This window comes from Sebastes fasciatus, chromosome 12 (assembly GCF_043250625.1).
Source record: "Sebastes fasciatus isolate fSebFas1 chromosome 12, fSebFas1.pri, whole genome shotgun sequence".
Classification (NCBI taxonomy): Eukaryota; Metazoa; Chordata; class Actinopteri; order Perciformes; family Sebastidae; genus Sebastes; species Sebastes fasciatus.
Genome location: NC_133806.1, coordinates 9,356,605 through 9,368,915, shown reverse-complemented (window position 1 = coordinate 9,368,915; position 12,311 = coordinate 9,356,605). Strand labels below are relative to the sequence as shown.

Below are 12,311 nucleotides of genomic sequence, written 5' to 3'. Positions count from 1 at the left end.
TTTCCTTGTAGTTTTTTGTTGATGTTAGGTCTTTTCTCTTGTGCCACTGAAGTATTTGTCCTGCACACATGGACTCTAATGAGAAAAGGTCCCAAGTTGAAGTGTAAAAGGCTGAATCTTGTGGGTAAACATATAATGGAGATGATTAAAGGAGTGCAACTTCCCTCTGACCACTAGGGGGAAGCACACAGTCATTTATTTCTTACATGGCTCTCAGTTGAGGACAGAAAGTTCTGGCTATTTCCGGCATTCCTAACATAGTATGGAATTTTTTTGTTCTGTGAAGAAAGAACCACAGTTTCAAAATGTCTCACAGACTGGGATCACAAGAACACTGCTGTTCTTAACATTGAGGAAATGTGTCAATACACCCTCATGTAATATAGAGGTTATGTGTGCTAATGTGCCAGACAGGATGGCTATATATGGCAATACATAAATGACCGTGCAGCCTATACAGCCAGGGTTGTGTTTCCTTTATTGGTCTAGCATCAGTGTCAGATCAGAGTTTGCTGTCATTTATCAAAATGTAAACCGGTCAAAGGACTTTACTTAACAGCTGCATAACACAACTTTTTTGTTTTAAATAAAGTCATGATAAAAATGGGAAAAATCTATTGGTTTAAGCTCTAAAGCGGTTTAATAATAATAATAATAATAATATTGTTGTTATTATAGCTTTTGTTATTTTCATTATATTTAATAATATTCTTGTTGATGCTATTATTATTATAATGATGTGTTTCCGGAAGTGCCTCCTCACTTCACATATTTTCACTTTTGATGTCATGGAAAAATACAAAAATAACCCACAAATCAATCACAATCTTGGAGCTTCCTGCTTTATATTTTCAGCTTCAAAATCATCACTACTGTAAACTGGTCAAAGGACTTTACTTAACAGCTGCATAACACAACTTTTTTGTTTTAAATAAAGTCATGATAAAAAATCTATTGGTTTAAACTCTAAAACGGTTAATTAATAATAATAATAATAATAATAATAATGTTATTATAGCTTTTGTTATTTTCATTATATTTAAACATATTCTTGTTGATGCTATTATTATTATGATGATGTGTTTCCGGTAATGCCTCCTCTCATATATTTTCACTTTTGATGTCAAAAAATGTATTGGTTTAAACTCTAAAACAGTTTATTAATAATAATAATACAAATAATAATGATATTGTTATTATAGCTTTTGTTTTAAATAGTGATGATAAAAATGGGAAAAATATATTGGTTTAAACTCAAACGGTTTATTAATAATAATAATAATAATAATAATAATAATAATAATAATAACAATAATAATAATAATACTATTAATAATGTTATTATAGCTTTTGTTATTTTCATTATATTTAAACATATTCTTGTTGATGCTATTATTATTATGATGATGTGTTTCCGGTAATGCCTCCTCTCTCATATATTTTCACTTTTGATGTAAAAAAATCTATTGGTTTAAACTCTAAAGCAGTTTATTAATAATAATAATAATAATAATAATAATTATAATAATAATGATATTGTTATTATAGCTTTTGTTTTAAATTGTCATGATAAAAATGGGAAAAATCTATTGGTTTAAACTCTAAAACGGTTTATTAATAATAATAATAATAATAATAATAATAATACTATTAATAATGTTATTATAGCTTTTGTTATTTTCATTATATGTAATAATATTCTTGTTAATGCTATTATTATTATAATGATGTGTTTCCGGAAGTGCCTCCTCACTTCATATATTTTCACTTTTGATGTCATGGAAAAATACAAAAATAACCCACAAATAAATCACAATCTTGGAGCTTCCTGCTTTATATTTTCAGCTTCAAAATCATCACTACTGTAAACTGGTCAAAGGACTTTACTTAACAGCTGCATAACACAACTTTTTTGTTTTAAATAAAGTCATGATAAAAAATCTATTGGTTTAAACTCTAAAACGGTTAATTAATAATAATAATAATAATAATAATAATAATGTTATTATAGCTTTTGTTATTTTCATTATATGTAATAATATTCTTGTTAATGCTATTATTATTATGATGATGTGTTTCCGGTAATGCCTCCTCTCTCATATATTTTCACTTTTGATGTCAAAAAATCTATTGGTTTAAACTCTAAAACAGTTTATTAATAATAATAATAATAATAATACAAATAATAATTATAATAATAATGATATTGTTATTATAGCTTTTTTTTTTAAATAAAGTCATGATAAAAATGGGAAAAATCTATTGGTTTAAACTCTAAAACGGTTTATTAATAATAATAATAATAATAATAATAATAATAATACTAATACTATTAATAATGTTATTATAGCTTTTGTCATGATAAAAATGGGGAAAATGTATTGGTTTAAACTCTAAAACGGTTTATTAATAATAATAATAATAATAATAATAATATTAATAATGTTATTATAGCTTTTGTTATTTTCATTATATGTAATAATATTCTTGTTGATGCTATTATTATTATCATGATGTAGTTTTTCCGGTAATGCCTCCTCACTTCTCATATCTTCACTTTTGATGTCATGGAAAAACACAAAAATAACTCACAAATCAATCACAGTCTTGCTTTACATTTTCACCTTCAAAAATCATCACTAGTCTGAGTTTGAGCTTGTTTTTCTTATTAATTTTCTTATTAAAATGTAAGCTTATAATAAACAAACAAAACAAAACAGTTTGAAAAAAAGCCGTTTGTTTGGGGAAGTCAGCAGTGACATAAAGAACGTAGACGTGTGACGCACGACGTAAGGACGCACCCACCACGTATACATATAGGCTCAACAGTGGCTTCATTGCTTCACTTCCGTTTCACAGCAGCCATGAAGAAGAATGAGTGAGCGCTGGAGAACACGCTAGCTTTATTACATCTATTAACACCGAAAGCTAGCACTATTCTCTTAATTGACTACATTTTTTTGTACGGAAAACAAAGTAAGTGAATTTGTCAAGCTTAAACAATAATAATAATAATCCAAATGAATATAATAACGAAGCGAACAGCCGCGTTCAACATGACGAGCTGTTTCATTCTTCCTCAAAATGGAGTCGGAGAAGGAGCCATCCACTACGGCTCCGGAGGTTCTTCTCCACAGATGATCACCATGGGAACATCTAAAGACTCTCAAAACGATAACCCGAAACGACCCAAGAACCTGGGAGTTAACGCAACAAATGGGTACGTGACTAAAAGCCTCATCGAAGAGGACGTCGAGGACGGATCGCTGCCGTGTACTCCGGAGCTGCACTCCGACAGCGAGAGCGACGTCTCCGGCTGTCCAGCAGGGGACGAAGCGCTGGAGCACGACACGAGGCATCTCATCAGCCGTGTGCTCAGAGACTATACTGGACTCTCTCGAGCTCAGTGGAATGAAAGCAGAGCATTAGCAACCATGAAGAGAGTCGTGGAGGACGTTTTGGAAAAACACAGATACGCATACAATGGTAGGTTGTGTGGATTTTTATATTCAAAGGACTTCAAAGCTTTTTCTTCGCTATAAACCTGCTTCTCTCCAGTTAGACTGTGTTTTGGCCATTTTACACTCTCAAGGCATAGGATGTATAACTAAAGTTAAACTTAATTCATCCAGTTATAACTTATTTAAATGAAAGTAAGTTGTAAATTGAGTTTTCAAGAGACTTCAAAGCTTTTCTTTAGCCATAAACCTGTTGTTTAAGTCCATTAATTCTGCACAATAGACACAATGTTTGGGATGTTTTAGCCATTTTACACTCAATGCATGCATTTATAACTAAGTTAAATTTAATTCATCCAAGTTCTAACTTATTTAAATGTAAGTAAATGAGTTGATTTGCCACACAAATGTTACCTCACATAGATAGATAGTAACTTTATACTAACAATAGATGGTAACTTTATTGATCCTGAGGGAAATTCAAGTTTCCAGCATCACAGTTCCATAGTGCAAAAACATGTTAGTAAAAAGGCAGTAAAAAAAAGTTAGTAGTGCAAAGTGCAAAAATATACCAGATATAAAAATACAAGGAAATGTATAAAACTGAATATAGTGTAGGGTAACAGCTGTGATACATGGCTATTAGGGGGAAAAGTGTACAAAATAGACAGATTTCTGACCCTTCATTTTTTTTTTTTTCAGGTATGGTTAACAAATTGTCATTGGATGACAGAACAGATGACGCCAGTTTTGTAAGCGCTGTAGCCAAGAGCCTCTTTGCAGACGGCACCACCAACTGGGGCCGTGTCGCCAGCCTGGTGGCCTTTGGGGCGGTGGTGTGTCAATACCTGAAGGAGAGAGGCAGGGAGAACTGTGTGGAGCTCGTGGGACAGGAGATCGCCACGTACTTGCTATCAGACCAGCGGGACTGGCTGGTCAAAAACAATGGCTGGGTAAGCTATGACTAATGGCTGAGTGACAGGATGTGTGACACAAAAAATGTAGTTATTGCTGCTCTCATTGTGCAACAAAGCCTACATGTACAGTCAACGTGCATTTTTGCCCACTGTGCTTCACCCCTAGATTTCCATCTAATGTTTGGTTTTTAATCATTTGTTTCCAGGATGGATTTGTTGAGTTCTTTCGAGTAGCAGACCCAGAATCTACAGTGAGGAACACACTCATGGCCTTTGCAGGATTTGCTGGTATTGGGGCAACACTTGCCCTGTTGATCAGGTGAATTTTTGGACACTCAAAGACTTATTTTCACATGATGGATGCTTCTTCTCTTGACAACATTTCCTCCACATTGAAATTGGACTTTGATGGACTTGAACTGGGCTCCCCTTCAACCCCCAACTGCAAATAAGTAAAGTTGTTTGCTGTTGACAGAAATGGATGGACTTTACTTACAGCAGCCAACCTTCAAGCAATTAGGGGTTTATTTAAAGTACAAAGAAATTATATTTTTCTAATAAATATAAGTGCTATGCAATGGTCAGTTGACCTGATTTTTTGCTTAATTTTCACCTGATTATGTTATGATACTAGTTTGTTATTAATTCTGTCACAATTCCCTGGCGGTAATGTTGTTTTGTAAGTAAGCCCTAGGCCAAAGCTGGAAGGGAAATCTGCATTTTCCATATCATGCAGTCATGAAGCCCATTTCCATAGAGTCCATTCATCACCCCTGAATCTAAGGATGCCTCAACTATGTGTTGGGAGCAGGGGAGGCAGGATTTGCATTTGAGTGTAGCTCTACTTCCTTGTTATGAAAATATTTGATCTGCGCTGGGAGACGAGAAGCAACCACATGCAGGACTTTTGGCTGAACAGCAGCCTGGAAAGTTTGAGTCTGTTGGAAGAAATGAACAAGGACTGGGAGATGGGAAGATACAGCTTGTGCTGGCCGACTGCACCGAAGCTGTCAGTAATTGGGGGACGATATTCGTACTCGGAGAGAGAAGGCAGAAAATGATTCATAGTACAGATCTAGGATGTAAGCTATAAATCTTTCAAATAATAAAAAAAGAAATATAATTCACATGGTTTGACCTTTTGATACTGTTTTACTGTGAAAGGAATTTTGCAGAGGCAGAAGACATGTTACATCTACACTCATACTGGTTCTGTTGTGCTGAAATGAATAGCCTAACTCGAAACTAAGTTTTGACGCCTCCGCACTTATCAACCTTTGATGTTTATTCACACCACAACCCCGAGACCGAGCAATGGCTGTCGTTTCCTAGAAATTTTGATGAAGCTGTGGCAGCGCCTCCATCACCCTGAGCACTCAGCTGCATCCGCAGTTTTGCGAGCTGCAGTGGCTTCATGTTATCTGCAAAGAGCTGGTGCACAACAGCTGAATGCACAAGCTCTAGCTAGATTGTGAAACTGGGGTAAACAGTTCACAACATCTTCAAAATTACACAACAACACTGTCTACTTCCTGGGTTGGAAAGTTGTTTAGCTACCTAGGAACTGATGACTTAGTATGACTTAACCAAAAACATATTTGACTATCAAATATATCATACATAAACAAATATATAAAATGTACTTGGAGAGATGTGTCTCTTTTGGATATGGTTTTGTTCAGTGCACTGATGCAATGATCTTCTCTTTTACTTCCTTACAGCTCTGATATGGCTGTAGTCTGCAATGTTTCTAATATTTTCTCACTTCCTATCATCTAAATATCATCTGAAATCTTAGTGTAGACCCTATAAAACCCCAAGCAGGGGGAATCCTTGTTTGTTCAGATCCTCCCGTTGTCTCGGGTTACAGGACAAACACAACCACTCATCAAGGTCTTGTGAGGAAATGGAGTAGAGCCTCTCCATGGTGATGATCCACAGCAGACCTCCCCGTGTCCTCTCCTGCGGCTAATGATGTTAGCCACCACCCTGGTTACCCCTGCACAGTTCATTGTGAAGAACAGGCTGCTCCACAATGGGGAATTGAGGCTGAGGCAATTTTACAGAGCAGTTTGCACCATACACAAGTGGATTGGGGGTGCAGAAAACAGACGGCACTGCAGTGTCTTGGGGCTGAATATGCAAAGTCTCTGAACAACCTTGACGTTGGTAACTATCTTATCAGAGCAATACATTATTTAAATGTGTGCATACATTATTTTATCTTCTACCTAGTGTACTAAAGCCTTAATGTTACTACTTAATATTATATGCATCTATATGGAGAAGTATGTTAATGTTGGCTTGTTTATGAATAACAAGTCACATCTTTGCATGCTTTTTGAAGAAGAGAAAAAGCATCTAAATTTACAATTGCACAACACTTGTGGTTGTCCATGTCAACAGGGCTATTAACACAGAAGGTGTTTTCATCATGGTTGTTACCAGCATTATATGAGGTCAGTTATCTTTCCCAGCAAAAGCTGCAACGTGATGAGGAAGTTTCCAGTCTATTTGACCATTTCCGCTACAGTTGGTATTGCTTAAAATTTGCAAATCCTCTGTTGTAGTTGAACAAACTTGTCGAATGTGATAGTGCAGCCTCTGCACCGTCAGAGCAGTGCAGCTGTAAACTGGAGAGCTTGTAGAAAACCTTCAGTAGGTGAACACATTCCTATCGTGGGATAGTTTTTAAGGAGTGGTTTGCAAACTATTGTCTGCACATACTTCTCATTCAGATACTGTAGGGAGTATTGCTCATGTTCAGCTTAGATCAGAACTGCCCAACCCAGAGAACAACAAGTACTATTCAGCACTAGACCTACTTTGCTCAGATGGCCTATTTAGAGTTTCTGTGCATTAAAAAAGCATAAACTTCAATCCCTTTTGGATTTTAAAGAAAACAAGTGGTTTTCTGCAGATGTTTTGGGGATGTGGGCTTTTCTTGACACACTTTTGAGGAATTCAAACTTTACCAAAACTTTACCAGATTAGTTTCAGAACTAGATAAACCCTGTTTCATCAGGTTTCATTGCTCAAAGTTGTCGTCGTTCCCACATAAACCAGCATGATGCAGTTTCTTTTTTTGCAGTTGGGTAACTTGAGCTTTTTGAGGAACGGCCTTTTGCAGACAGTCAGAGCATTGGTTGAAGGCCTCTCAACTTCCCCGTAGCAACAGCCCGCCCCTTAATTTTAAAAAAAGCAACCGTTTCTGGGAAGTCAGCTGACGCACAAGTTTATCTTTAACAGGACTACTCAGCTGCAGAGTTACTGGTTAGGAGCTGCGAATACTCCGAATTCTGACCCTGAGATGCAAAGATATGTTACGTCTGCGCAGTTTGAAGTAAGGCTGTGTCAAAGGGGAACAGAATTTGTTGAATTTAAAACTTTCAGTACGTGCTTGCAGGTCTTATCACAAAAAGAACATGCTGAACATGCACTGAAACATCACAGAAGTTTCTAGAGTCACTGGCAAAGAATTAGACTTGTAGTCTTTCTTTGAGCTTCAGCTTTAATTACATCCTAGCCTGCAGTCTTTGCTCTGCTTTTTGAATATATATTTATATATCGTTTACATATGTAGAGTACCCAGAGGGTGTCTGCTCAACTCTTTCTTCTAGCAAGTGACTTTGAGCTAAACATATGTCCAAATGTGTCTCATGGCATTGCTCCATAAGCATGTAAATTCTGTTTTATTGCCATTTTGTCTCCCTGTTTGGTGCTAAGCAGCTGATGTTGTGCTTCTGCACTGCACTTCCCAGAGATCACTTGTCACAGGCTCTTGTTTCTCTTTCGCTTGAATTTCGTCCAGAAGTTCGAGTAAGTGGCGTACTTTCTGCATATCTGTGACGCAGACTCCTTAATTCATATTCCAAAGTTTAGATCCTGCAATTAGAAACATAAAACCGCAACTTCCTGTGTGCTAGAAGCCTTTTCCCTGGAAACACCTGTCGGACGAGAAAGGCCACATGCATAAAACATTATGCAAAAAGCACAGAGATTTGCATATGCTGCCTCTCTGGTTAAAAAAAAAAAGAAAATAATGCAAACACTATGTTCCTTTTTATGTCTTCTGTTTTGAATTATGCACAAGCCTTCCACTCATTCCTGCAATTATCTATAAATGGATGCCAACATTCTTCCGTTTAATCTCGTTTGATGTAAAGCAGCCTGTCTTTGGTCCGGGTAATGTCCATTAACCCTAAAGGCAAAGCAGCTTTTGAATTGATAAGCTCAGTATGTGCTGACCCATAGCAGTAGCTGATGACACATTAGGAGGCAGAATTGATGTTTGCATTATCCTCACATTAGGCTACTGACGAAAATATGCTCTCCTATTTGCTTGCGCTGAAATATCAAAAACAAATCATAGATTATGTGATGATGATGATGTTGATGATGATAAAAAATATCTTAATTTCAGTCCTAACCATAGACTGTATATAAGAAGTGGATATAGTCCCCGCGACGTCACCCATTGGTTTGTGGACTTCCGTTTTGAAGCCTGGAGTTCGTTATTTTGGCCGTCGCCATCTTGGTTGTTTGCAACCAGAAGTGACACGAGAGGGTGGAGCTAAGCACAACCGAACGCTCACTAAGACATTTTTAGGTGACCAAAAAATGTTATGATTAACTTTCATGAATTGAAAACACACTGTGAAAGGGTTAAAGTTCAACGACAAAAACACGCACAACTCCCAGACCGGTCAATGCCGTGCGACCTGTCAATCACAAGGTAGCCACGCCCTAAAACATAACTAACGAAAAATAAATGAACATCATGCTGTATTGAAGAAGACTTGAAACTAGCGATTGAGACCATAAACTCATGTTTACAATGTTTACTGAGGTAATAAATCAAGTGAGAAGTAGGCTCATTTTCTCATAGACTTCTACACAATCAGACTTCTTTTTGCAACCGGAGGAGTCGCCCCCTGCTGGCTGTTAGAAAGAATGCAAGTTTAAGGCACTTGTGTGTTCTTTGTGCTCGGGCACTGTTCATGCAAATGCCTGCCATTGCTTAACATGCATTTTCAAAAGCTGGTTATTGTTGAACAGTAATGAGCATGAGATGCAAAGTAGAAAATTTGCTTTATATAGACGTTTTAAAATAGTCAGATCACAGGTCAAAGGGCTCTTTCATCAGTGCCGCAGTCTAAACTCTGAACTTGTGGTGTGTGGTTATTTATCACATATCAAATGTGGGTGATGTGTCATGTTCTTTTCTGAGCTGTGTCATCCCGTCTTTTGAAACTTTATTCTTTGACTGATGATCACAGCAGACAGCTTATCGACGTTGGCAGCTCTGACCTGCAGGCTGCCCACTATCTTTGTTACTGCAGCCTGCAGTTGCTCCGTATTTGTGTTTAGGAGGAAAATAACCATCGAGACAGGATTACAGATTGGTGTGATCATGATCTCTGGTAGATCAAGTGTAACAATAGCCAGTAAGCTACCAGCTACGATAGGCTGACACCTTAAAGCTTCTTGTTGCCGTCGAGAGTGCATGAAAACTAGTGAGCAGATGAGTCGAAATAGTTTGCTAAGAATAACTGATACATGTTTTAAATGATTAGCTAAAAGATCGGTGTTCCTGAAAGCTCAACACACTGCAAATAAAGAAAACACATGCATATAGACAAAACACAAGCAAATTAAGAAAACATCTTCACCAATTTGACAACACATAGCTGAAAATAGAGAAACAGAAACACGCTGCAAGTAGCACAGAAGACTGAAACTGTTTATGCACTACATAAGTGTACCATCGTTCCAACATACTATCGTGTGAATAAACAGTAGTATGTATCTTTTCAGACGCACTGAGCAATAATCTACATCTTCACTTCCTGAGAGCCTCCTTGCTGGTTGGAGACGTGTAACCATGGTAACCTGTGCCAACCTCATGTGACCGAAACGATGATTTGTGAGAATCAAAGTCTGAATTAATTTAGAATATATATTATGCCTAGCAAAGTGAAATCTAATACTTACATTTAAATTGGAGTGTTATTGGCGTAACAGAGCAGTCCGTCAACGTCTTATGAACGTTGTCGTCACTACCGCATTGCATTGTGGGATATTTATGCCGCCGTAGTGTCCAGAGTTTGCATACTGTAATATTTCACTTGAAATAGTGTGCAATTTGCATACCATTGGTTTCATACTAAGGTTTCAGACTAACTAAAAAATCTCACTTACTGTTTTAACGTACTAAATAGCATGTTAGTAGGGAATTTCAGACGCAACCTTGTTGTTGCCATGGTTTTTGGCTTATGAAGTTATTGAAGTCGGCTATCCATCAGTGGTGTTGAAAAAAGGGCTGAAATTTAGTTGTGTTTTTTGGTTTATTTCAACATTGTGGTTGCATGATACAGGGAAATAGGCCTGCAATGAAAGAATGGGCAGCAGAAGACAATATAACATGCTAATGATATCCGTTTCATTTTATTAGTCGTGTCATGGTAGTTTAACTTGCTTGTTCCCTATTACAGGTTCTGAAAGTAACATTATAGCCAGCTGACTTAACATCAGCCTGTTTCACAATGAATCATTTGAATTGGAAATTTCAATTTTGCCTAATAATAAGCAAAAAGCTAACGCTATGTTAACAGCAGATATCTACAATAATATCTGAATCATGTGATCAAAATGTTAAAATAAACAAAAAAACATTGATTTTAGCTCATTTTTCAACACCACTGACACATAACAGACTTCAATAACTTAATAAGCCTCAAACCATGGCAACAACAAGCATGTCCCAGCCGTGTGCATCACTTTTTAGTGTCCCCTGGAAAAAGTTTCCGTTGTCGTGTGGTGCTACCTGCAACGCGTTTCTGTTTGTGTTTTCTTTATTTGCAGCACTTTTTCTAAATGTCCAAAGATGTTTTCTTAATTTGCTTTAATTTTAGGCATTCATTTGTGTTTTCCTTCCTCTGTTGTGATATGAGTTGTCATTATTATGTTGCAGTATTCTCCTCTGTCAAATCCCCCAGACTCCCGTTGAGATGGCAGCTACGTGTCGTCTCTTTGCTCAGGCAGAAGTCGTTGTAACCGTCTGCTCTTGCTCGGTACACAGTGTACTCTAGAGCAGGTCGTTGACCCTGCATTAGGTCAATGAAGGCTTTCCCTGTTTGTTTCACAGTGGAGAGATCAGTTTAGCAACAAAGGCAGCACTCAGTCAGGAAGGGGAGTGATGTTCCCAGCAAAATGACCAGCTTGTTACAGACGGGAAGGAAGTATCAGGACATTTGGTCCAAGAATAAATGCCGCGCCCCACCAGAATAAACTGGCACAGTTTATTTATACAGTTATCTTTCCACTGGGATCAAGACTCAACATGCCAGTGTTTCCTTCATCATTCTTCCCTTGCATTCCTTCTTATTCTGTTTCTTTACTCTGAAGTTCTTTGCATAGACTCAAAAGTGCACAATGAAAACAGTAGAAATGATCAATCTCTTTAAAGAAACAAAAATAAGGGAAAGAATTTGTCTCAGATTGTTAAACGTAAATGTGACATATATACATGTTGTATTTTTGCGTTTTTAATCTGGACTCTGGAGCAAGAATCTACCAGAAGGTCTCAGGCTATGATCCAGTTCAAGGTCCACTTCCGAACTTCAGGATCATCAGCAGATGACCAACTGTAACATGTAAACATATAATTGAATGCTCCAGAAAAAAGTGGACCATGAGTTAAGGTTTGTGATATAGCAACTCTGTGTGTTGAAATGCATTTAAGTAACCGGCTGTAATAACTTGATTTCTTCAATGGGATGTTGAAAAGAGAACTGTAAAGTAATATGGGTAAGAGACATGGCCGGATCAACCCGTTAGGGCCCACGGGGCAAAGATTTGCTGTTGGCCCCCTTCTGACTGCCCACCTACTTCCCAATGTGCAATAAGTATAAAACACTTTATTTAAGAATATGTA

The 12,311-nt window shown here is 37.1% G+C and overlaps 1 protein-coding gene across 1 annotated transcript; it reads left to right on the top strand.

Annotated features, from left to right (window-relative positions):
* The first annotated feature begins 2,838 nt into the window (after positions 1 to 2,838).
* Positions 2,839 to 5,495, top strand: mcl1b (MCL1 apoptosis regulator, BCL2 family member b). Its single transcript, XM_074653022.1, has 3 exons — positions 2,839 to 3,486; positions 4,161 to 4,411; positions 4,582 to 5,495. Exons 1-3 carry the CDS (start codon positions 3,021 to 3,023, stop codon positions 4,696 to 4,698), a joined length of 834 nt encoding a protein of 277 aa, XP_074509123.1. The 5' UTR covers positions 2,839 to 3,020; the 3' UTR covers positions 4,699 to 5,495.
* Positions 5,496 to 12,311: the final 6,816 nt, after the last annotated feature.